The 27,228-nt window shown below is 37.9% G+C and overlaps 2 protein-coding genes across 19 annotated transcripts; both read left to right on the top strand.

The window, feature by feature from the left end:
* Window positions 1–7,178: 7,178 nt before the first annotated feature.
* LOC140830907 (mediator of RNA polymerase II transcription subunit 19a-like) lies at window positions 7,179–12,744 on the top strand. 18 transcript variants are annotated; one of them, XM_073194485.1, is made up of 9 exons: window positions 7,179–7,385; window positions 8,749–8,821; window positions 9,243–9,357; window positions 9,495–9,557; window positions 10,639–10,928; window positions 11,108–11,314; window positions 11,553–11,627; window positions 11,727–11,866; window positions 12,393–12,727. In XM_073194485.1, exons 4-8 carry the CDS (start codon window positions 9,527–9,529, stop codon window positions 11,775–11,777), a joined length of 654 nt encoding a protein of 217 aa, XP_073050586.1. In that variant the 5' UTR covers window positions 7,179–7,385; window positions 8,749–8,821; window positions 9,243–9,357; window positions 9,495–9,526; the 3' UTR covers window positions 11,778–11,866; window positions 12,393–12,727. The 18 variants fall into 18 exon arrangements, with proteins under 18 accessions (XP_073050586.1, XP_073050585.1, XP_073050579.1 ...); XM_073194484.1 differs by having other exon boundaries at window positions 7,179–8,821; XM_073194480.1 differs by having other exon boundaries at window positions 7,180–7,385; window positions 8,749–8,817; window positions 9,241–9,557; window positions 12,393–12,726.
* A 1,625-nt stretch (window positions 12,745–14,369) lies between these two features.
* Window positions 14,370–15,155, top strand: LOC140830121 (uncharacterized). The gene has a single exon (XM_073193403.1). The coding sequence runs from the start codon at window positions 14,370–14,372 to the stop codon at window positions 15,153–15,155; it is 786 nt and encodes a 261-aa protein (XP_073049504.1).
* The last annotated feature ends 12,073 nt before the right edge of the window (window positions 15,156–27,228 follow it).

Raw genomic sequence — 27,228 nt, 5'->3', positions numbered from 1 at the left:
GCCGATGCTCTTAGTCGCAAGGTGAGGTTATCTGCTCTTCAGACTTGTGCTGTATCTGGGATTATTCAGGATTTCTGTTCGATGGGATTCAATTGTAAGCATCGGAAGGGAACAGAGAGTATCCGTATAGCTACTATTTTGTCCGAGCCAGTTTTGTATTCTCGGATTAGAGATGCTCAGATGTCTGATTCTAAGATTCAGAAATTAGCTCGGTTGGCTGATGGAGATAATACTTCTGGTTTCCACTATCAGTCCGAGGGTCTTTTGTGCTTATCTGGTCGTGTTGTTGTACCGGAAGATGACACTTTGAGGGAAGAGATTTTGTCCCAGGCTCATCGTAGCAAGTTGAGTGTTCATCCAGGGAGCAACAAGATGTATAAAGATTTGAGGACTCGATTTTGGTGGAAAGGTATGAAACGTAATGTTTATCAGTATGTCTCCAAGTGCCTTGTCTGTCAGCAGGTGAAGGCTGAGTATCGACGACCTGGAGGTTTGTTGCAGAATCTTCCTATTCCGGAGTGGAAGTGGGAGCATATCACGGTGGACTTCGTGACTCACTTGCCTATGTCTGTGGGGAATAGAGATGCTATCTGGGTGGTAGTGGATCGGCTTACTAAGTCTGCCCATTTTCTTCCGTATAACAGAGATTTCACTTTCGATCGGATGGCACGGTTGTACATTCAGGAGATTGTACGGTTTCATGGTGTGCCCGTGAGTATCGTTAGTGACAGAGATCCTCGATTTACATCTAGATTTTGGGGCAGCTTTCAGCAAGCTTTGGGCACTACCTTGAGTTTGAGTACTGCATATCACCCAGAGACTGACGGTCAGTCAGAGAGGACTATTCGTACTCTTGAGGATATGTTGAGATCTTGTGTGATGGATTTCGGGCCAGCTTGGCAGGATCATCTGCCGCTGATAGAGTTTGCATACAACAACAGTTTTCATAGGAGTATTGGTATGTCTCCGTTTGAAGCATTGTATGGTCGACGTTGTCGTACTCCTCTGTTCTGGGAAGAAGTCGGAGAACGACAGGTCGAGGGTCCAGAATTGATTCAGCAGGCCATGGACAAAGTTCTTGTGATCAAACAGCGGATTAAGACTGCTCAGGATCGACAAGCGAGTTATGCGAACTCCAAGCGCAGACCTCTTCATTTTGATCCAGGCGAGAAAGTGTTTCTCAAGGTATCACCTTTTCGGAGGATTCTGAGATTTGGACTCAAGGGTAAGCTATCTCCGAGATTCATTGGTCCTTTTGAGATCTTAGAATGTGTGGGAGATTTGGCCTACAGATTAGCTTTGCCACCGTATCTGTCTAGTGTTCACAATGTGTTTCATGTGTCCTTGTTGAGACGATACGTAGCGGATGAGTCTCATGTTTTGCATCCGACAGAAGTTCAGCTGAATCCGGATTTGTCTTTTGTGGAAAGACCGGTTTCGATCTTAGACCGGAAGGATAAGGTACTGCGGAATAAGACTATTCCTCTTGTCTTAGTGCAGTGGCAGCGCCGAGGTACTGAAGAAGCTACTTGGGAACTAGAGAGTCGCATGCGGTCAGAGCATCCAGAGTTGTTCTAGTTGTAGTATTTTCAGTAATGATTGTAATTTCAGTTGTACTTACAGTTGTAATTCATTCTTAAGTTGAATGTATTGTTGTTCAGAATTGTCATTCTTCAGACTCGATTTCGCGGACGAAATCTTTTTTAGGGGGGGAGAATGTAGTATCCCGATGCCTAATTTGAGTTAATTATTGGATTAATTATATTTCGGTGGGATCGGAAGGACCGAACAGAGTTCGGATCGTCCGAAGCGGGTTCGGATCGTCCGAAGAGGGTTCGAATCGTCCGAAGACAGGTGGCTGGACACGTGGAAGACATGCAGAGTTCGGATCGTCCGATCAGGGTTCGGATCGTCCGAAGACAGGTGTCTGGACACGTGGAAGACATGCAGGGTTCGGATCGTCCGATAAGGGTTCGGAAGGTCCGAAGTGTACAGTGGATCGGATCGTCCGAAGTGGATCGGATCGTCCGATCGTTGTCTATAAATAGAGGCACGAGGCTTCATTTGTTACTCGCCAATTCCGAGTGTTCCAGAGCGTTTTAGTCGTTTCTGATGGGTTTCTAGTCTTTTCCCGAGGTTTAGGCACTAGCGGGGAGCTACTGGTTTTGTAGCGGAGCTGTGCTCTAGTTGGGAGCTAGCGGCATCAGTGGGCTGACTACGGACGCAGACTTGATTCTAGGACTGATTGCTAGGATCTACTGGTTTGAGGTACGAAAGTACTATCCGAGATAGCAAGATTGAGTATGCTTTACTATGTGTTGCATGTTTATATGTTACATTATTATCTGTCATATGATGCATGGTTTATTATGCGGCATTTGCATAATCATGTTGAGCCTGACTATTTTTGAGATAGCCTGTTGAGAGGGTGCTCAGCCCTCGTTTGTTGTGGATGGTTGGACCCCGTTGGCCGACGGTGGTCAGGTCACCGGTATATCCACATGTTTATTTTGGTATGGGAGCCACCTCCTGGTGCGACGGCGCAGAGTGCTACGTACCTTGACGTCATTTACCTGAGCAGTATTTCGATATACCCAGATCCTGGTATCCAGAACATTTTGCATACATGCATGTCATAGTCTTGTATACTCATGCTTTCGGTGCTGAGCGTTTTATGCTCACGTCCTCGGTTTATCTCTGTTTTGGACACCCTATTCGATGGGGCAGGTCTCAGGTTGGACGGTCCAGGAGGGAGTGGACAGGGAGCTGGCAGGGGTTGACCTGTAGTTGTTGGTATTTGTTCTTGGTATTTAGTTCGATCTGGTTGTTTAAGTATTTTGTATTTACAGATTCGATTGGGTTGTATTACTGTTTTTCCGCTGTTTACCTGATTCAGTTTTAAATGTTAATTTTGCATGCTTAAGTTCTGATTAGTAGGTGATTCTGGAACGGGTCACTACACTTCATATGGCCCATCTCACCGCATTTGTAACAAGCACCCGCAACTTTGCGACAACGCTCCGTCGGATGATCCTTCCCGCAATGCTGACACGGGCCCTTCTTCTTCCCAAAATGGTGAACTCCTCCAGATCCAGAGGAAGAAGAAGTAGATCCAGCCTTCTTGAATGCTTGGGCGCGGGGACCCAAAGAACTAGTAGGACGAGCAGACTGCATGGCTCGACCTCTCAGCAAACTGCCCTCAGCCTGGCGACAACGGTTCACAAGGCCCTCATACGATGTCGGATCATCGCAGACAACAACCCGATCAAAAATCTCCTGATTGAGGCCCTGGAGAAAATGGTTATACTTGGCCCTAGCATTGTCACTGACATGTGGAACATACGGAAGCAACTCAAAGAACTTCTGCTGATACTCATCAACAGACAAACTTCCCTGCTTCAGATTGATCAACTCAATCGCCTTGGTCTGCAGAAGGGCTGGCGGAAAGTAAAGCAGCATGAAAGCGGCTCGGAAATCGGCCCAAAGAACTCGACCCTGTCGCTGAACTATCGGTGCAGAGGTAGACCTCCACCACTTGCGCGCACCACCCTCCAGCAAGAAATCAAGGGTATCAATCTGCTGTTCCGCCGAGCACTGAAAAGTCTTGAAGCAGCTCTCCATCCTCTCAAGCCAGTTCTCCGCAACATCCGGAGTCTCACCGCCCGAAAGAGGTTTTGGCCCCATCTGCAAGAACCGATGCATACTAAAACTCCGAGGCTCATCACGACGGTGTTGACGACATTCTCGATGCTCTCGACGACGCTCCCGATCGTCGCGGTCTCCCCAGCGTCCAATGCTGCCATGACTACTAGCATCGTCGTCAAAACCAGACATCTCTTAGCTACAAAAGTTACCAGAGATTAAACCCAAAAGAACAGTTCTAATCCCAAAATCTTAATGCATGCTCTGATACCATAAATGTAGTGACCCGTTCCAGAATCACCTACTAATCAGAACTTAAGCATGCAAAATTAACATTTAAAACTGAATCAGGTAATACAGCGGAAAAACAGTAATACAACCCAATCGAATCTGTAAGTACAAAATACTTAAACAACCAGATCGAACTAAATACCAAGAACGAATACCAATAACTACAAGTCAACCTCTGCCAGCTCCCTGTCCACTCCCTCCTGGACCGTCCAACCTGAGACCTGCCCCATCGAATAGGGTGTCCAAAACAGAGATAAACCGAGGACGTGAGCATAAAACGCTCAGCACCGAAAGCATGAGTATACAAGACTATGACATGCATGTATGCAAAATGTACTGGATACCAGGATCTGGGTATAACGAAATACTGCTCAGGTAAATGACGTCAAGGTATGTAGCACTCTGCGCCGTCGCACCAGGAGGTGGCTCCCATACCAAAATAAACCTGTGGATATACCGGTGACCTGACCACCGTCGGCCAACGGGGTCCAACCATCCACAACAAACGAGGGCTGAGCACCCTCTCAACAGGCTATCTCAAAGATAATCAGGCTCAACATGATTATGCAAATGCCGCATAATAAACCATGCATCATATGACAGATAATAATGCAACATATAAACATGCAACACATAGCAAAGTATACTCAATCCTGCTATCTCGGATAGTACTTTCGTACCTCAAACCAGTAGATCCTAGCAATCAGCCCTAGAATCAAGCCTGCGTCCGTAGTCAGCCCACTGATGCCGCTAGCTCCCAACTAGAGCACAACTCCGCTACAAAACCAGTAGCTCCCCGCTAGTGCCTAAACCTCGGGAAAAGACTAGAAACACATCAGAAACGACTAAAACGCTCTGGAACACTCGGAATTGGCGAGTAACAAATGAAGCCTCGCGCCTCTATTTATAGACAACGATCGGTAGATCCGACCCACTTCGGACGATCCGATCCGGCACACTTGGACGATCCGAACCCTGATCGGACGATCCGAATCCTGCATGTCTTCCACGTGTCCAGCCACCTGTCTTCGGACGATCCGAACCCTGATCGGACGATCCGAACCTTGCATGTCTTCCACGTGTCCAGCCACCTGTCTTCGGACGATCCGAACCCTGATCGGTCCTTCCGATCCCACCGAAATAATATTTAATCCAATAATTAACTCAAATTAGGCATCGGGATACTACAGTATCTAATAGAGTACGAAATACTAAAATTATTGTGTTTGTGTGATGAAATTAACCTATTTTGTGCTGAGTATTATTATGATATCAACTTTTGTTAGGTAGATTAAAATCATGATAAGTAGTTGGTTTCTTAACTCTTACTCAATAAATTGAGATATGAGTTTGTTTTTCTATACTAGTAGTTCTCCTTGGAATATATGCTCAAATTCCCAATTTATATGCTCAATAGAGTATGAAATATACTGAAATTGCTGTGATTGTATGCTTGAATTAACCTATTTTGTGCTGGAAATTATTATGCTACCGACTTGTGTTAGATGGATTAAGACCATGGTAAAGAGTTGATTTCTCAACTCTTACTTCATTAAATCGAGACATGAGTTTGCATTTTTTTGTTAGTAGTTCTTCTGAGAATATATGCTCAAATTCTCAATTTATGTACACAATAGAGTACGGAATATACATAAATTGTTGTGGTTGTATACTTAAATTGTTGTGTTAGGTGAACTAAAATCATGGTAAAAAGTTGATTTCTCAACTCTTACCTATTAAAATTGAGGCATGAATTTGCATTTTTAAGCTAGTGGTTTCTCTAAATATTTATGCTCAAATTCTCAATTAATGTACCCAATATAATTCATAAAAAAAATATTGAAATTGTTGTGGTTGTATGGTGAAATTACCCTATTTTGTGCTAAATATTATTATGATATTGACTTTTGTTCGGTAGATTAAAATCATGGTAATGAGTTGGCTTCCCAAATCTTAATCAATAGACCGAGACACGAGTTTGTTTTTTTATGCTACTGGTTCCCCTTGTAATATGTGCTCAAAATTTCAATTTATATACCCAATAGAGTAAGAAATATACTGAAATTGTTGTGGTTGTATACTTGAATCAACTTATTTTGTTCTGAATATTATTATGATATTTACTTTTGTTAAATAGCTTAAAATCATGGTAATGAGTTATTTCTCAACTCTTACTCATTAAATTGAGACACGAGTTTGTATTTTTATGTTAGTGGTTTCCCTCGAAATTTATGCTCAAATTCCCAATTTGTATACCTAATATATGATGAAATATACCGAAATTGTTTTGTTGTACGGTGAAATTACCCTATTTTATGCTGAATATTATTATGATATTGACTTTTGTTATGTAGATTAAAATCATGGTAAGGAGTTGGTTTCCCAACTCTTACTCAATAAATTGATATATGAGTTTACTTTTTTATGCTAGTGGTCCCCCTCGGAATATGTGCTCAAATTCTCAATTTATGTATCTAATAGAGTACGAAATATACTAAAATTGTTGTGTTTGTGTGATGAAATTAATCTATTTTGTGATGAGTATTATTATTAGGATATCAACTTTTGTTAGGTATATTAAAATCATGGTAAGTAGTTGTTTCCTAACTCTTACTCAATAAATTCAGATATGAGTTTGATTTTTTATGCTAGTAGTTCTCCTTGAAATATAAGCTCAAATTCCCAATTTATGTGCTCAATAGTGTATGAAATATACTGAAATTATTGTGATTGTATGCTTGAATTAACCTATTTTATGCTGGAAATTATTATGCTACTGACTTGTGTTAGGTGTTCATTAAATCGAGACATGATTTTGCATTTTTTTGTTAGTAGTTTCTCTCAGAATATATGCTCGAATTCTCAATTTATGTACACAATAGAGTACGGAAAAATATTAAAAAATGAATCAATTTGCGACGTTATTTGTTTAAACCGTCGCAATTAGCAATGGCAACCAAAATCCGTCGTATTTTTAAACTTAGCGACGGTTTTACTTATATCCGTTGCTATATTTAGCAACGGTTTGTCTTAAACCGTCGCTAAATACGAATTTTTTTAACGCGTAAGGACTGTAAAATAAAATTTTTGATGTGTCAGGGAGTGCAGAGAAAAAAATTCTGACCTAAGGACTGAACGCAAATTTTACTTTCTGAATGGGATTTTTCTTCAATTGTCCGAATGATTAATCCCAATTTTTGGAAAATAAATAAATTGACTTGAGCAGCTCCAGCAGTTAAGTTGACACCACGTGTTCTTTTGTATAAGAACCCCAGCTACGACTGTCCCCTTCTCGAATTCCCACCCCCTTGCTAGATTCCGTCCCGATTCCCCCGCCAATCACTCGCCTAATCACACGTTTATCTGAAACTTCCGCTGAACTACCTTTGGAGGGGTGGTGATCACCGTAAACTTCTTCCAAGTACTCGAATTATTTCCTCTGTTTCACCGAGGTATGCGGGGATTACTCGTTTCTTGATTTCGTTGAAGATTGGTTGGGTTGGATTTGTTGTTTCGGGATTCGGAGTGTAATCTGCCTGCACTGTTGCATTTCTTGTTTCTTTGGTTTTCCCCAAATTAGGGTTTTGGATCCTGGAGTTTGCTTTTTGTTATTGTTTTTAATAAAAACTGCCCTTAATTTGTTTATTAAAAAATTGAAGGAAAAGAGACTATGCCAAGAGCTATGCGAGGTGTGTTTGGGTTATGTTGAATTTCTGTAAATAACAATCTCGTTTTGACTAACTATAGTTTTAAAAGTTTTAAACTTGTACTATTGGGTAATGATGTGTTATTGAAGTGAAGTTTTCTTTTTTTTTTTAAATCCTGTTTTGGATTTTCCCCACACATAGCATTTACTTTAATTTTTTAGTTCTTGTGCATGAACCCTACAAGCAAAATTTCACCTAGGTTGATTATGTGAATGAGATGATTGATGTAGGTTTTAACGTGACACTGACAATTTGAGTGTGGGGGAATTATTTGAGTAAGGTTGAATCCGTTATGATATTTTATTTAATTTGTGGAAATTATTTAATTTGCTAATTGTTTATTTTTTGAATTAGTTTGGGGATGGGTCAAATGGAAAGCCACATATTCAAGCACAAATTGTGGGTTCCAGTGATTAAAATGAAAGCTCCGCAAGCATATCTTTCAACAAAAAAGTGCTATTTGACTAAAAATATTGTACTGTTGACCTAGATGAGCATCGAACTTTTTATGAAGAACCAATACTAGTGAAAAACTATTATTTAATAAGCTACAGTTTACAGAGCATAATATCTTGAATAAATATATCCCATCAAATAACACATAAGATTAAAAAAAATGTAACTTTTGAATGAAAATATATATTTGTCTGATGAGAAAAGTACTGGAAAGGTAGAACTAAATTAATTTCGGGCTAAGAGCATGGGAAAAGGTTCCTAGGTGACATGTAAATTTAGATGAGGAAATATGTTTTTGAAGCGAAGGATTAGGACACCTTATTGAACTTTAAACTTCAGGTTCTTTTTCTGTTTTTCTCTGCCGCCGTTCCCTCTTTACTTCTAAATCTGATTGAAGGGGAAGGAGAAAGTGGAACTGTGTACAGCCCCCACTAAAATGGCAAAGTGAAAACCCTTATTTGTCTTGACCAAATCTTTTAATCATTCTCATTATGGTATAATGATGAATTCCAAATTATAATTGTTTGTGGTGGCTGTGCACTAGCATCTCATGTCTCATGCTTGACTGCTTGTGTACATGCATAATATTTTAATTGGCTTTTTATGACCTGTGCTTTTATCAACAGACTCTTTTCATCTCTTTTATCACAAGGTTGTTGGTGGTTCTTTAATTGTGGTGCATGAGTAAGATTGAAATTTGCAATTACCCTTAAGAGTTGAGGTATGTAAATAGTTACACTTCAATTGCATACACACGCTCATGTATTACCGTCTTTGTCTAAATAATTAACAGGACCTCTCGCCTCTTCTAACTAAATGAAAAAGAGTAGATATGGAAACAAACACGCTTGTAATTTACATTTTTTCTCAACTTCTTCATCCTTTGACCACAATTTTTATGTTCGCACTGTTTGTTATAGCCTTTTATTTTTGGCTTTATAACCATTTGACTTTTATTCCACTCCCACTAATTCTAACCAAATTTTCTAGGCTAGTGATTGTACCATATGGCCAGGTTAATACTTTCGCCACATCTTTATCTGTTGACCACCATCTTATTTTGTACCACTGTATAGAATTTTTATTCTTTGGGATCTATTAATTCAACTTTAATTATTCTTCTAAATTTTCACTTTTTGGACAGAGCGTCCATTTTTTCTCTTATCATAGTTCGTACAACTGGGCACGTCTCTGAACATTGTCTTTGTCAATCCAGTCTTAGTATGGGAACTTGATGTGGAATGAAAACTTAACCATATTGGTATGTTTTAATGTTTCTTTCTTTGGTTTTCTTTGCTTTTATGACATTATTTTGTACAATTGCAAAAAAATTTAAAATGCAATAGGTTCTTAGGTTTAACGGTTTTTTATTATTATCGTCGCTACAATCTCTGGAAGTAATGCGCTACTACCGTATGAGACGCTGATTTATGGATCCTGATTTCAACAAGTTTGGAAGAGGTAAGACTTAAGAATATACATGATGTTATCACATGAGTTGGTTTGGAACTTTCTCCTGTAGTTCTTCTTGATTTCCTGTTTAAATGAATTCATTTCAAATAAATGATTGTTGAATTTGTGTTCATATCTCAACTGAAATCAAGAGGACTCTTTGTCAGATTGATGCTTGTTGTTGAATTTGATAAATATGAGCCCCAAAGTTAATGTTAATTTGTTGAAGACGATCTTATTGTCATTCCTATGATATCGGTTCATCACAACTCTTGCATTTTAATAGATCCTATAAGGTTGTAGAGGAAAGGAATCTAGAGCCTGGCAATGTACTTTTTTGCATCATATATACCGAGTTTGTGCAAATTAGGGCGAGTTTGAATATAGAAATTGTAGCTTAAAAAATACTTGAACAAGTCCAGCTTTTAGAAGTGTTTTCTTAAAAAAAGTATAAGCCGTTTTGGCATTTGGATAAATGCAAAAAAGTGCTTTTGTTTTTATTTTTAAATAGAAGTAGAAACAAAAGTCCAAAAGCTAGAAATTTTGGCTTCTAAAAAAGCACTTTAAGAGTTTTTTAAAACAGTTTTTGTAACCAAACAATTTTATTTTAAAAAAAATGTTTTTGGTTATTTGGCTTCTCCAGCCAAATGCATTATGAATATGTTCTTTTGTAGGAAGTTTGTATGTGAGAATAAGAGGCGGTATGTTAAAGTCATGGTTGGGTTGGTTTAAATTTGTAAGACCCAAATATTGTAGATGGAAATGATATTTCATTTAGTTTCCAAGTGTGGATATATTTTTAAGATGATAAAAGAAGTAACTGTGATACCGATGTTCAATCAGAAAATGTGCCAATCTTTTTATTTATTTCTAGAGTTTCAAGTGCTTTCCATGATCTAATTCCTTGAAAGTCATCGAGCCTAATATGCTTATCTCATGGAATCTTTCTAAAGGTTTTAATTTTCTTTTAAACAAACTGACTATCTACAGCAGTCCTGATTCTTCAGTGAAATATTTAGATTTGAAAATTGTTTTGATTGATCATGTTTTGATATTTCCAATGAACTTATGTACCTATTCATTGAATTAGGCCTTAGAGAACTTACAGGTGCGGTGGATCTTGTAAGTCATTATAAGTTGTTGCCACACTATGATTTCTTCTGCAAGAAGCCGCTTCCGGTGTCAATTTCAGATAGTCACTACCTCCATAACGTGGTTGGTAGTACAGAAATCAGAAAAGTGGAGAGGATGCAATTGGGCCAGCTCATTCAAGATACTTCTTCATCTAGAGATACTAAAACACGGATACAACTTTTTGAATTAGATAGTCTTATGGAAGCCTTTCTATTAAGGGATACAACTCGTATTGATCTTTCTTCTGTGAGTACTTCGTACCACTGCATCTACAAAATTTTATTGGACTGCTTGATCATGGTCCTTTAGCTTTTCTGACTTGAATCAAAATATTGACTCGTTGACTATTACCTTTTTATTTTACCTTCTGTTAGTAAGCAGTTTATATTGGGAAAACTAATTTGTCTGTTTGTAATGTTCTGTAGCCTGATAAGGGTACTCCTGCTATTCCTTGTAAATCTAAAAATGAGTCTAAAGACAATGAGAAGAAGCATAAAAAACACAAGGACAAGAAGCAGAAACATCGGCCTAAACATCGAAGTAAAGGTAAAGAGAAGGAGAAGGAGAAGAAAAAAGATAAAACTGCCCATCATGATTCTGGCAATGATCACTCAAAGAGAAACCGTGAGAATGTTAGAAAACTGTGTTCGATACTAGCTGCTTTGGGTTGCTTAACAAAATATTCTTTAAAAACTTGGCTGCAACATGCATTTTATTTGGAGTGATATTTATTCATTATTATATGTGCCTGAAACCTTTGTTGAATTCGTTGCAGTTTACTGATACATGCCTTTCTATAGGCTTTTCTTTTGTTTCTTTGTGGATGAACTTTTATCTGGTTATCTGACTGAATGCATGTTCTCATTTCAGAAGAGGAAGCAAGAATGGGACCAAGAGAATGACATTCATAAACACAGGAAGAGTAAGGTAACAAAAGGACAAACGGTCTGGTCTCCTTTCTGTTGGTCTTTTTTCTTCCCACGTAGCATACTAAAGTCATTTCTACTGTAGTTCGCCTAATGTCTCTGCGTTGAAATTTTACAGAACAAGAGCACAAAGATAGATGAAACAGGAGCTGTGAAAGCGGCAGGCTGAAAAGTGGTGTATGAGCTTTTAGTTTTGTCATCAGATGTTGCAGTTGAGAATTTGTCCTATATTTGCTTACCATATTGTAATTACCTGAGGTACAGAATCACTTTCCTAATTTCTCCATTGTGTTTTATATAATTTATTGATGATACTGGGCATCAGTTTAGCGGCAAGTAAGAGCTCTTAAGGCCTCTTAGTTGATTTATATCTGAGGTGGTTCAGTTTGCTCTACTTGTCAATCTTCAATAAACTGTGGAGCCTACAGGAAACTCAGTTTCCCTGAAATTCTTCCATTTTCCTATTAACCATTAAGAGTTTTCTGGTTTTGCTGATCCTTTGTCTGATTTAACTTAGATAAGCCCATTTAAGTAATTTTAGTGATTTGCTCACTCGATCTGTTTATATGATATGGGACATGAACCCAAATAGTGCAGAATGTAAATCTTCATCTATGTACCTCTGGGAACATTTAGAGTGTATTTTGGTACTCACGCATTACTATATAGAGAAGTTCAAAATGTTATGAATCATGACTATACCCTGTATTTTTAGTCCTAATTTACCTTTCTCTGGTTCGGGTCTCTAGTTCATAACTATGTTTGCATTTCTTTTTCCATGCAGAGCTTTATTTGAACCTACTAATGTTTACCAAGAAGGTGAATTCATTGTTGAAGTTTACAAAATGTTGAAGACGATCTATTCTGTATTTATCATCATGCAAGAGCGCTCTCATGTTCCTGTAACAATACTAGAAAGACCTAGAATTCATTCTTTGGCTTTTAGGCATGCACTAGAAATCAAGATTAAGTAGGTTGAGATGTTCGTGTACGTTTACTAACACTTATATTTCTCTAACATCTTTGTATTCGCGTTTACAATATCAAAGACAAGACTGCTGCAAATTCTCTTTGCGTAACCAATGTATATTGTAGATTTATGGCGCCAACAGTTTGTTAATGTCGTACAATGTGTTTATGTTCGAGTAAGTGTCTAACAAGCCAACTTGTGGTTTGGGTTTTATTGACTTCAATGTAAAACAATATTTATTTTAATGATATATTACGATTTTATTCGATTATGACATTATACTTTATCTGTATATCCATATAAACTACATAGATAAAGTCTTTGATTATACAATAGGTACCGTGAGGTCTGCGTCGTAACGTAAGATCATGAAACTTGTTAGGAAGCATATCGTATATTCTAAATAGATTACTAGCCGATTCAGCTGCCTAAAACGAGGATAAAGATCGCTCGAGCTCGAGACTAGTATCTGTGATGTTGACGTCATGTTTCATTTACAAGGGTATGGAGATGTCTTATTCACACAAATGATGATTATATGATGATACACTAAACAACCCTCCATCGGACTGTCCAATTGGTTCTCACTTATCGTGTAGAATAGTCCGTAGTTATGGTTGTACACCATTAGTATTTTGACTCGGGACAATGTAGAGGCTATACGTACTAGATGCACTTTGATCTGTTTACCGACTCTATTGAGCTGAAACATCTACTAAATTTTAAATGTTGCTAAATTTAATTTTTTTTTTTAAATAGCTCACATTTTCGAAAATAAACACCTAAATGTTTATTACATGCAAGCAACCCTACTGAGAAATATATCATTTAAAAATAATCGTAAATATTCAAAAATTTAAAATAGTACAGTTTAAAATGACCAAACTTGTCCAACAGAATATGCGTAAACATAAACGAATAAAAATCCTACTAATCATCAACGTATGAATACCAATGTATAAAAATGTTCAAATCATCTCAAATCTCAAAAAATTGTAATGTGCGGAAGAAATGTAGTCATCGAGTCGTGCGCGCACATCCAGTATTGCCTACTCAGAATTCGGCACCTCCAGTCCCCTCATCGACATGCTCACCTCCATCATCCACACATAGTGAGTTTAAATACTCAACACACCTGTACCGGAATAACAAGTACATACATAGCACACAACAGTGAAAAATACATTATGATCAACTTACCTTTCATGAATTTAAAAAGAGTAATTGTAAACATGTCATATGAAAACATAACATGCCAAAACATCTCATCGTATCATCATATTTGTAAACATTAACTTTAATTGAATTCAGTTCCTTAGTTGTGACATTCGTATCAGCTTTATCGTTTCATCATTATAGGATGGATCCATCTACAAAAAACCGTGGTACCTGACGGCTGTCGGACATCAGCGACAATATTACCCATCCACTGTGCCTAGGTCTCATCATTAGCATTTACATTTTAGTGACTAATTGCTAAACTCAATAATTTAATGGGTGATTTTTGAATTTTCTGAAATTGGGGGATTTGACATTTAGGTTTTCGAGAATTTCACAATTTATGAGGTTAAATCCCAAATATTTTATGGGGTCATTTTGAAAATTTCGAAAAGTCTGAAGGACCAAAGTGTAATTTTCGTAACTTTAGGGGGCTAAATTGGCAATTTTCTATATTTTGAGGATTAATTTCGAAATTTTTGGAGCAATATGTGGGTTAATTCAGTAATTTTTCAAGGATTTTGGGTTAATTGCCAGTAAGAAAATTCTTTAGTTTCAACGCGATCGGATTTGATGGTATGTTTTGTCGCAGGGTGGATATACATTTCAGGTGTAGCTACGCCTGCATTGGTAGATTCAGGAGCTATACATTCGTTTAAATCTGAAATCTTCGTCAAGCGACTAGGAATCGTACCTGTGGCGATGGATTTAGGATTCAAAATATCGATTCCATCCAAGGATCAGATGTTCACATCTAAGATAGTGAGGAGATTGGAGCTTCGGTTGCAGAAATATACGGTGCAGACAGATTTGATAGTGCTACCGTTGTCGGAGTTCGACAACATTCTTAGTATGGAATGGCTTTCTTCTTATAGAGTAGTCATAGATTTCCGACGAAGGTCAGTGTCCGTCCAACCGCTCAGTGGTAAGCCATTCGTATTCGAGGCAGCCAGACATCAGCAGATGCCTCATATTATTTCTTGCATGTGTGCGAGGAATCTCATGAAGAGAGGCTGTCAGGCGTTTTTGTCCAGTATTATATCGGTGGCAGAGCCAGTCAGTCAGAGACTAGGGGACGTTGATGTGGTCAGAGAGTTCTCTAGTGTTTTCCCGAATAAATTTTCAGGCATCCCATCGGACACAGAGGTGGATTTTTCGATTGAGCTCATGCCGTGTGCAGTGCCGATATCAAAAGCATCCAATCGATCAGCTCCTGCAGAGATGAAGGAGAAGAAGGATCAGATTCAAGACCTGCTAGATAAGGGATTCATCTGCCCTAGATTTTCTCCTTTGGGTGCACCAGTTCTGTTTGTGAAGAATAAGGATGGCAGCATGCGACTGTGCATTGACTATCGATAGCTTAATAGGGTCACAGTCAAGAATAAGTATATGTTGCCGAGGATCGAGGACTTATTTGATCAGCTTCAGGGAGTCTTCTCCAAGATAGACCTCCGATCCGGATACCATCGGCTGAAGGTGAGAGAGTCTGACGTTCACAAGACAGCATTCCGGACGCGATACGGGCACTATGAGTTTATGGTGATGCCCTTCGGTTTGATGAACGCGCCAGAGATCTTCATGGATCTCACGAATCGTGTGTTTCAGCCATATTTGGATCAGTTAGTCATATTTTTTATTGACGACATTATGATCTATTCGAAGAGAAGAGAGGAGCATAGCCAGCATCTGAGGACCGTACTGCAGACATTACAGGACAGACGGATGTATGCCAAGTTCAGTAACTGCAAGTTCTGGCTTGACAGGGTAGCATTCTTGGGCAACATTGTATCTCAGAATGGTATAGAGGTCGACCCCAGTAAGGTCGAGGCAGTCAGAGATTGGCCAGTGCCTAGGAACGTGACAGAGATCCGTAGTTTCTTGGGATTGACAGGTTACCATAGGAAATTCATTCAGATATTCTCTTCTATTGATGTGCCTTAGACCGCTCTGACAAAGAATAATGCCAAGTTTATCTGGGGATCTGAGTGCCAGGAGAGTTTTGACAGATTGGAGCAAGCATTGACCACTACACCAGTTCTAGCTATGCCATTAGGGCAGGGAGAGTTTGTGGTATATATAGATGCTTCGAAGCTCGGTTTGGGCGCGGTGATGCAGCACAACAGAGTTATAGCCTATGCATCCAGACATCTGAAGATTCATAACAAGAATTATCCGACTCATGATCTCGAACTAGCAGGAGTGGTTTTCGCTCTGAAGATTTGGAGGCACTATCTGTAGGGAGAGAAGTGTAGGATTTTCACTGACCATAAGAGCCTGAAGTACTTCTTCACGCAGAAAGAGCTGAACATGATACAGAGAAGGTGGCCCGAGCTAGTGAAGGACTATGACTGTTACATTAATTATCATCCCGGTAAGGCTAATGTGGTTGCAGACGCTGTGAGCAGGAAGCACGCAGTGGTTGCTCATTTGTCGGTACAGAGGCCGCTACAGGCAGAGATTCAGAGATTTGACCTAGCAGTTTATGCCAAGGGCGATGCCTCAAATCTTGCAACTCTGACAGTAAAACCGACTATGAGAGACAGGATAGGGACAAGACAGACTTCTGACGAACAACTACAGAAGTGGAGACAAAGGGACAAGGCTAAGAAAAGGACTGTCTATGGGTTCTTGACAGTGATTCCCTGAGAGCGGATTACTTGAGAGAGGCCCACAACACCCCGTACTCCATCCATCTAGGCAGTACAAAGATGTATAAAGACCTTCAGACTTTGTATTGGTGGCGGAGCATGAAGCGGGATATTCTGCGTTTCGTCTCCGAGTGTTTGACATGTGAGCAGGTCAAGGCAGAGCATCAGAGACCTGCAGGGAAGTTGAGACCACTCCCTATTCCCGACTGGAAATGAGAAAACATCACCATGAACTTTGTGACAGGGCTTTCGAAGACCACTGGAGGATATAATGCCGTCGGGGTGATCGTCAACCGGCTCACTAAATCAGCCCATTTTGTACCGATCAGGAAGACTTTGACCATGACTCAGTTTGCAGAACTATACATCAGAGAGATAGTCAGACTGCATGGGATTCCAGTTTCTATTGTGTCAGACAAGGATCCGAAGTTAACGTCTGAGTTCTGGAAGAGTCTCCATCAGGCGTTGGGTACTAAGCTTCTATTCAGTACTGCCTTCCTTCTTCAGACAGACGGACACTCAGAGAGGGTGATTCAGATTCTGGAGGACCTACTCTGAGCTTGTATTATCGACTTCTAGGGCTTCTTGTGGAGTTCACGTACAACAACAGTTATTAGGCATCGATTGGTATGGCTCTATACGAGACACTGTACGGGAGGAAGTGTAGGTCGCCAGTGTAATGAAATGGGGTATAAGAGAGGGCAGAGTTGGGTCCGGATATTTTCAGGCAGAATGAAGAGTTAGTGATCAAGATTCAGGACAGAATGAGGACCGCTCAGAGCCGTCAGAAATGTTATGCATATCAAAGCCTCTGAGATCTTGAGTTCGCAATAAGGGATCATGTGTTTATGAAGGTCGCACCGATGAAGGGTGTGATGAGGTTCGGGAAGAAGGGCAAACTCAGCCCTAGATTCATCGGACCATTCGAGATCCTAGAAAGAGTGGGAACACTCGCATACAAAATTTTGTTACCGCCGAATTTGGCAGGAGTTCATAATGTATTCCACGTCTCCATGGTGCGGAAGCACATGTCTAATCTTTCGCATGTGCTGAACTATGAGCCACTTCAATCGACGCTGAATCTGTCATCCGAAGAGAGACCCACGCAGATATTGGGCAGATAGGAGAGGAGGCTCCGAAATAAGGTGAATCATATGGTCAAGGTCAAGTAGCTAAATCATCCTGAGGAGGAGGCTACTTGGGAGACCGAGATCGAGATGAGGAGTCGCTACCCGGAATTAGTTGGTGTAGAACACGTAAATCAGACTACATATAAGCCATGCATAATTTCTAGTATTTAAATTAAAATGATTTTATTGCATGAGGATTTAAATTATTTTCTTTAAATTTAATTATTTTATGCAGCAGTTTAATTGTTACCTTTTCAGTTAAAAAAATGAGGCCGGACTGGAGTCTAAGTATTAAGATAAAATTTAATATTTAGAAAACATTCCTAGAATTTATTTAAGATAAATAATAAGTTAATTTAATGTAAAATAATGTTTAAGGAAATTTTAAGAATATAATTAATTAATTAGAAGATAAGTAGTAAATAAATTCTTTTAGGTTCAATAATTAATTTAAAAGCCTAAATTAAAATATGTGACCAATTGAGATAAGTTAATCTAGACTTATTTTAATTAAGAAATTTCAATTTAACATGTTAGTAATTTAATTTAAAGATTTAGCCATCCATGCAAGATAATGTTATCCCTTAATTAATTTATTAATTCACTAAACTATTTAATGGGTAGATAAAAATTTAAAGAATTAAAATACAAGATTTAAGAAATATTCTTCCCTCCATTTTATTTGCAATTTTCGGCCACCTCATTTTTAAAAGATTTAGTTTTTTTGATTTACAACTCATTTCTTTGATTCTTTTCCTTATCCATTTCATGGTAGATAATCCCTTCAACTTTTACCCTCACTAATTAATGATTTAAACAATATTCCTACCCAATTTTAATTGAAAAATCGGCCATCTCCATTAGGAGATTTAAAAATATTGTAAACTCACTATTTTATATCCTTCCTTAATCATTTTCTTGACATAGTAATTCCTCACCTTTTTAAGCAACTAAAATTATTAATTAAGCAATATTCTCCCTTATTTTGAAAGCTAAAAATCGGCCCTCACCCTAGAATATCAACCTCAAATCTCTTGTAATCAAATCATATCATTATTGTTTTCCTTATCTCTTAAACAACTAGGATAGCAAGATTATTTTTCCTCTCAACTCTCCCATTTAATTAATAGACTTTCCTTCATTTCTCTTAACCATTTTTTCCTCTCCATTTCATCGAAACGTTCAGAGCAAAACTCCAGTAATAATCTTCAGAGGCTAGGAGTAAAATACGAGAGAAAAGTGAGAAAAGAAGAACACTCCGTCTCCTCGGCGCCGCGTCATCGTTTCGTTTGTTTTTCTTTCAAAACAAACCAAGGCATGTGTAATGCCCGAGATTTAATTATTGTAATCAGACGTTGATTAATTGACATAATTGAGGTTATAAGAACTCAAATGACGAGGCCGGGCGTCGTTGCATGGTTAGCCAAGAATTTGGACAGAACCTTCGGCGCTCGAGCGGTAGAAAAAGACCGCCCGAGCGCCAATGCACCACCAGATTTTGTTTTGGACAGAATGTCTGGCGCCCGAGCGGTAGAAAATGACCGCCCGAGCGCCAGGGTATAAACTGCCGAAGCTTGGACAGAAGGTTTCGCGCCCGAGCGGTAAAGATTGACCGCACGATCGCGAATCATGCAAAACGAAATCGCGCCACTTGCCTTCTTGCATGTGCGAGTATATATATGTATATATATATATATAGATGCACGAATTCCTTCAGAAATCAGAAACAAAAGAATCGAGGAAGGTTTCTGAAAAAGAGTGAAAAATCCTTACGCCTTTTGTGGGAAATCCGTCCGTCAGATTTTGAATCCGACTCCGGTACTATGTTCCTATCAACGCAGGCTACAACTGGACGTAAGTTTTGTTACGTTTAGACAAGATTTGAAATTATGATATTGTCAGAATTGAATATGATTCAGATATGGTGTTTCTGCTACCGTAGACATTATAGAATTGAAGTCAGATTAAAGAACAGACTGTTTCTGTAATTGTTATGATTTTTGAAAAATATTGACTGAGATTTTATATCAGAATTGTGTTAGTATTCAGATTATAAATTGTATTGACACAGATTATGAGTTCCAGTATTATATTTGTGATGTTCAGATTGACGAGGTTATTCAGATTGTATTGTTATGCCGTCGAAACATCAGTAGATTGATATTGATCAGATTCAGATATGATTTCGATTAGATTGTGATATTATTGATATGACTCAGATTGTATCTTGTTTAGGCATTGATCAGATTGTATACTGAATTGAGTATTGATCCGAACAGATTGTATATTGAGTTATTTACTGATATGTTGTATTCAATATTGTCATTTCAGATTTGATATGGACAGAGTTGAATACAGGTCATCGTCTTCGTCGGATAGGGACGACAAAGGTATAATTCATGTGATATCTGGGAAGATATAACTCAAATCAGATCTCATTTGAGTTTCCCAACTAAATCACATACTTGATTATTGTTTATCCTCTGATATGATTATGATTTGTTTATAGATTTTATATTCAAATCTTATGAAATGAACATGCTTTGTTTACAGATTGTTATACATTGCATTTGAGATAGGAAAGTTTGACAGATAGTCAGACTTCTAAACGTTCGGTGTATCGTTACATAGGAGCAGACACCCTCCTATTGTAGATTATTCGATACAGATATGACCGAAGTCTAGGAATAAGACGTACGTCACCCCGATTGGGAGGGTAGGTGACAGACAGTGACGTCTTATTCACACCGGGATCCCTAGAGTTATAGTGAGTCGAGTCTAGACATGATTTGACTAGAACTGTATGTGTTTATAGATATGGTTTCATAGACTATGAAACCCATGTTTATTGCTTTCAGTTATGACAGCATGTTTATATGATTTGATTTAAATTGCATGTTTATCTGAATTGAGTGCATGCTTATTTTGATTTGATTTCATAGATTATGAAATATAGTATTTTTGAATATGATCATGATAGCATGTTTTATGATTTAGATTGTTTCTATACATGCTTACCATGTTTTATACTGAGATTTATTCTCACCGGAGTTATCCGGCTGTTGTCTTGTTTTGTATGTGTGCATGACAACAGGTGGGACAAGATCGGGGTCAGAAGATGATGAGAGAAGATGAGTTAGCGTGGTGATTCCGGACTTGGATATAGATAGGTTTTATTACTAGAACTTTAGTAGTTGAACCTTAGATTAATTGAAAGACTGTTGTACATTATTAGACTGTTGTACATTATTGTACTTTTATACAGATATGTATATTATTTAGATGCCATTACCTTCCGCACTTATATTTTAAAAGAAAAATTTTTAGACCCTGTTTATCAGAACTGATAATTAAATCCCAACAATGATTAAGAAATTGATTAGCGTCCGGGTCCCCACAACAGGTGGTATCAGAGCGATAGATCCTTTAGATTGAGATAGTCAGAGTTGATAGATCTTTTAGACTGAGATAGTAGAGAATGAGCGGGGTAGATTGAACTTTCTTCCTTGCATGTGATTGCTAGCATGAGATTTATTATAATGTTGAATTACATTATGGGTGCTAGCATGATTTACTGTTTTCCCTATTACATGTTGTTTGTTATCTGAGTTGATTGCAGCATGTAATCGTTAAGCCTGAATCAGAACCGAGTCTGGATCAGAAGTATATGATCAGAGGAGGGCTGAGACAGATTGTATAGATTATGTACTAATCTGTTTGAATATCAGATATACCGCCTCGAAGAATTTCAGAAAAGGGCAGTACTTCGTCTGAACAGATAGATGCATCCGAAACTCAGCTAGAAGAAAAGATGAAAGAATTTCAGTTGTTACAACCGCCGATTCTGAATGGTTCTAAGACATCAGAAGATTGTCAGAACTGGTTTGATGATATAGAAATTTTGTTCGATTTACATGATTGTACAGAGGAACAGAGAGTTAAAATGGTACCTTATCAGTTACGAGAAGCTGCCAGGAATTGGTGGATTACCAGTAGAAGAATGTGGGAACAGAGAGGTACAGTGATTTCGTGGGAAATATTCAGAACTGAATTTTATCGACGATTTTTCTCAGTCTCGTACCGAGAGGACAAGAAAGCAGAGTTTGAGAATTTGAGCCAAGGTCGGTTGAATTGATGAATATACTGCCAAATTCTCTACTATACTGCATTTTGCTCCTCAGATAGCTGGAGATGATGAAGCTATAGTAAATCAGTTCATCAGAGGGTTGAATTCGGAGGTAGTTGCATTTATGAATTTGCAGCGACCTTACCATTTTGCTGACATCCTAAGTAGAGCAAAGAGAGCTGAGGCGAGTCTGATTAGACAGCTAGGGAGGTTGTGTGTGAAACAACCCCAGACACAGCATTCCCCTCTCCGATTTGATCGAGGCAGTACAAGTGGAAAGCAAGATTTGCTGAAAGCTCGGAAGAAGCCATTCAAGAAGCCAGAAAGCGGTTCCTCTAGCTCCAGTGTTTCTGGTCTAAGTCATACTGGAGTGTATTGCAGGAGTTGCGGAGGGAGACATCTCACCGAGCAATGCCAGGGAGTGACTGGTAGATGCAATATTTGTGGACAGCCGGGATACTTTGTTAAATTATGTCCCCAGAAGCGTTCCCGAAGATTGTAGGGAACAGAGTTCAATTGAAAATACAGATCCAGAATTCACAACAGGTACTATTCTTTATGATTCCATTGCATATGTATTGATATATACTAATGCATTTGTTAGGAATATCCTTGACTGAGTTGCATGGAGATATGCTGTATCTGTTGGGTTTGTATATACTGTAGTATTGATGTCCTTGCTGGTTGAGGAAATGTTGATATCAGAGATTTCTGTATATATTGTATACTACAGTAAGATGAGAATGAAATAGAGATAAATTATGATGTACTTGTGTTTTCTGATTTGAACGCATTACTGATATGTATATGCTGAACAAGTACAGACATATTGTAGAATTTTTCCAGAAATGGTAAGAGTCAAACTAGAGATGACTGATCAGTGGTGATACCACGATAAGGATTCTAGATTTAGAATTCCTTTGATATCTGTATTGTATATGACTCGATTAGTACAGAAAGGAGCAGATTGCATCCTTATGTATTCAGTAGATCCACTGAAATCGAGCCTAGCATTGGCAGATTTGCTAGTGATATATGAGTTGGCTGATGTTTGCCTAGATAAGATTTCAGAATGGTGTTATATCAGAAAGATAAATTTCAGAAATTGAATGTAGATCAAGTATTGTTTGTATGTTAGATTTAGTACAGAATGATACTGAATATACGGAATAATACATACCGAATTGAAAGAATTGAATATTTGAAAGATCATATTAAATATTCTGAGAATTATGATTCTTGTATACAAAAATTGTTCAGATATGTATTTTGTTTGAAACAGATTGTATTCAAAATAGATGATATCTGATGTTAGTATACTGATTGATTTTGAGACAGTTGATATTGTGATCAGTGACTGATCAGATACCGATATCAGAAAGATCAGACAGTCAGAAATGTCAGAATTGTCAGAGATTGATATTATATGAGTTGACATATTATCTGATATGATTGTGTTTTGAACTGCTTGAGAATTATTGCTTCTAGATCAGTATTTTATACAGATCGTATTGTTTGGGGAGCATATTATATTTGCAGATGATATATAGCAGTTGATCAGAATGGCATGAAGATCTGATTGATTTGTCAGAATTGATAGTATTGTTAGAACTTACAATCCTACATATTTACTAGATTAGTATAGATTATTGTTATTCTGAATCAGTATTGATACAGATTTTATGAACCGTTGAGAGTATATACAGTTCAGCTTGTATCAGAAATGAATTCGAGAATTACAGCAGTTCAGAAACGTGATCAGAGTGGTCAGAACAGTATTTCAATAATCAGAGCAGAGTATCGGTCAGAGAAACAGATATGTGATTTTGTATTTTGTATTAGATTGATTGTGTTATGATCTCAGAATGTTTCAGAGTTGTATAACAGAATTGATATTTATAATCAGAACCGAATATCAGGTAGGTATTTTTCTTTAAATGTTATTATTAACTGATTTTTTTGTATCGAATAGTTTGAATCTGAAATTACAGACAGTGTCAGAAATGCATTGTAGTGGATTCAGTGTTCATTTTGCTGACTGAGAATGTATGAGATTCGAACAGACATGTATGATATAGACAGATTAGATCAGTCATGACAGAATTTGTACAGAAATGTTGGCAGAAATTGTACTGATATGTCTGAATCGCTAACAGAGAAGACAGAAAGAAAGAAATTAGAAGATTTATTACAGACTTAGTATATTTCTGATTCGACATGGGGAGTATATTTCGATGAATTTCGTAATGAGATTATCCCAATATTTTCCAGATTGTGATATAATATGATTATGATTGACAGATTGTTCAATCTATATGTATTAGTTTGTACAAGATGATGTACAAACAGAACCAAATGACACAGATTGATGTCAAGAACATAGTCAGAGTGACTAGAATGTAGAAGTAGACTATATCAGATTGTGATTTTGATTAAGTTTGCAATTATGGCAGATCATACCATAAGTTATTTTGCAGATTATTCACAGATTGACAGACAGTCAGAGTGTATTATCCAGATATTGGAAGATATCCAGAGAACTGTAATGCTGGATGTTAGCACTAAATGATATGATACATTGTCATTGTGTGAATTATTGTATAATTATAACTATCAGATTATCAGATGGGTAGTTAAATAGTTACAGACGAGATATTGTACAGTGAACCCTACCAAAATTCTTTTGAAAAAGAATTAGAAAAGAATGAATACAGATCAGATTTGACAGGTTTATTTGCCAACGTCGGATGATGACGGTTGGTAGGGGAATGATATCCTTGACTTGGGATTAACAGATTTGATAACAGCTGAGGGTACTCATTTGTTATAGGCGGTGATTGGTCTATACAGATGTTGTATAACCAACATGGCAAGATTGATTCTGTCAGAAAGAGTGGAGAATATTATGACATTATGTTTAGCGAATTATTGTTCCCGACTGGAATTAGATATTCGAGTTTTGGGTTAAACTCTGTTATGCATTTCTTCTGATATATCTGAATTGATTGTCTATGAGTTCGAGGACGAACTCAGACCTAAGAGGGGGAGAAATGTAATGTCCGAGATTTAAATATTGTAATTAGAAGTTGATTAATTGACATAATTGAGGTTATAAGAACTCAAATGACGAGGCCGGGCGTCGTTGCATGGTTAGCCAAGAATTTTGACAGAACCTTCGGCGCTCGAGCGGTAGAAAAAGACCGCCCGAGCGCCAATGCACCACCAGATTTTGTTTTGGACAGAATGTCTGGCGCCTGAGCGGTAGAAAATGACCGCCCGAGCGCCAGGGTATAAACTGCCGAAGCTTGGACAGAAGGTTTCGCGCCCGAGCGGTAAAGATTGACCGCCCGAGCGCGAATCATGCAAAACAAAATCGCGCCACTTGCCTTCTTGCATGTGCGAGTATATTTATGTATATATATATATAGATGCACGAATTCCTTCAGAAATCAGAAACAAAAGAATCGAGGAAGGTTTCTGAAAAAGAGTGAAAAATCCTTACGCCTTTTGTGGGAAATCCGTCCGTCAGATTTTGAATCCGACTCCGGTACTGTGTTCCTATCAACGCAGGCTACAACTGGACGTAAGTTTTGTTACGTTTAGACAAGATTTGAAATTATGATATTGTCAGAATTGAATATGATTCAGATATGGTGTTTCTGCTACCGTAGACATTATAGAATTGAAGTCAGATTAAAGAACAGACTGTTTCTGTAATTGTTATGATTTTTGAAAAATATTGACTGAGATTTTATATCAGAATTGTGTTAGTATTCAGATTATGAATTGTATTGACACAGATTATGAGTTCCAGTATTATATTTGTGATGTTCAGATTGACGGGGTTATTCAGATTGTATTGTTATGCCGTCGAAACATCAGTAGATTGATATTGATCAGATTCAGATATGATTTCGATTAGATTGTGATATTATTGATATGACTCAGATTGTATCTTGTTCAGACATTGATCAGATTGTATACTGAATTGAGTATTGATCAGAACAGATTGTATATTGAGTTATTTACTGATACGTTGTATTCAATATTGTCATTTCAGATTTGATATGGACAGAGTTGAATACAGGTCATCGTCTTCGTCGGATAGGGACGACAAAGGTATAATTCATGTGATATCTGGGAAGATATAACTCAAATCAGATCTCATTTGGGTTTCCCAACTAAATCACATACTTGATTATTGTTTATCCTCTGATATGATTATGATTTGTTTATAGATTTTATATTCAAATCTTATGAAATGAACATGCTTTGTTTACAGATTGTTATACATTGCATTTGAGATAGGAAAGTTTGACAGATAGTCAGACTTCTAGACGTTCGGTGTATCGTTACATAGGAGTAGACACCCTCCTATTGTAGATTATTCGATATAGATATGACCGAAGTCTAGGAATAAGACGTACGTCACCCAGATTGGGAGGGTAGGTGACAGACAGTGACGTCTTATTCACACCGGGATCCCTAGAGTTATAGTGAGTCGAGTCTAGACATGATTTGACTAGAACTGTATGTGTTTATAGATATGGTTTCATAGACTATGAAACCCATGTTTATTGCTTTCAGTTATGACAGCATGTTTATATGATTTGATTTAAATTGCATGTTTATCTGAATTGAGTGCATGCTTATTTTGATTTGATTTCATAGATTATGAAATCTAGTATTTTTGAATATGATCATGATAGCATGTTTTTTGATTTAGATTGTTTCTATACATGCTTACCATGTTTTATACTGAGATTTATTCTCACCGGAGTTATCCGGCTGTTGTCTTGTTTTGTATGTGTGCATGACAACAGGTGGGACAAGATCGGGGTCAGAAGATGATGAGAGAAGATGAGTTAGCGTGGTGATTCCGGACTTGGATATAGATAGGTTTTATTACTAGAACTTTAGTAGTTGAACCTTAAATTAATTGAAAGACTGTTGTACATTATTGTACTTTTATACAGATATGTATATTATTTAGATGTCATTACCTTCCGCACTTATATTTTAAAAGAAAAATTTTTAGACCCTGTTTATCAGAACTGATAATTAAATCCCAACAATGATTAAGAAATTGATTAGCGTCCGGATCCCCACAGCATGTTTATATTCTCTTTCACTCTTCAATCAAGTCATAATATGATATTTTTTTAACATTACATGATCATGGTTTGATAGCCAAAAACCGAAACTTCATGACAGTATTTTCGAAAATCTGTGTGCAGAATTTTTCGGGCCCCTTTTGCTTTCATGGTTTGGCTTGTTTCTGTTGTTGCAGGGTTTGGCTCGATCCTAGGCTCCCAAGGCTGCACCTAGGCACGTACTACGGTGTGTCGGGATCACTTTGGTCCATTAGTTCAAGCCCCATGCACAGTGATATTAAGAAATGACAGCAACTCCTCCCTAGTGTCATATTGAGTCTCAACTTTCGGTTTTCGCTGTCAAGGGGGATGATTCTGATCTTGGCTGCCCTAGGGGCTATAGCCATGGTTAGAAAATCTCCTTGTTGTGTCTAA

The sequence above is a fragment of the Primulina eburnea genome, chromosome 4, assembly GCF_022965805.1.
Source record: "Primulina eburnea isolate SZY01 chromosome 4, ASM2296580v1, whole genome shotgun sequence".
Classification (NCBI taxonomy): domain Eukaryota; kingdom Viridiplantae; phylum Streptophyta; class Magnoliopsida; order Lamiales; family Gesneriaceae; genus Primulina; species Primulina eburnea.
Note: the sequence above shows the minus strand (reverse complement) of the source record. Positions and strands in the feature narration are given on the sequence as shown.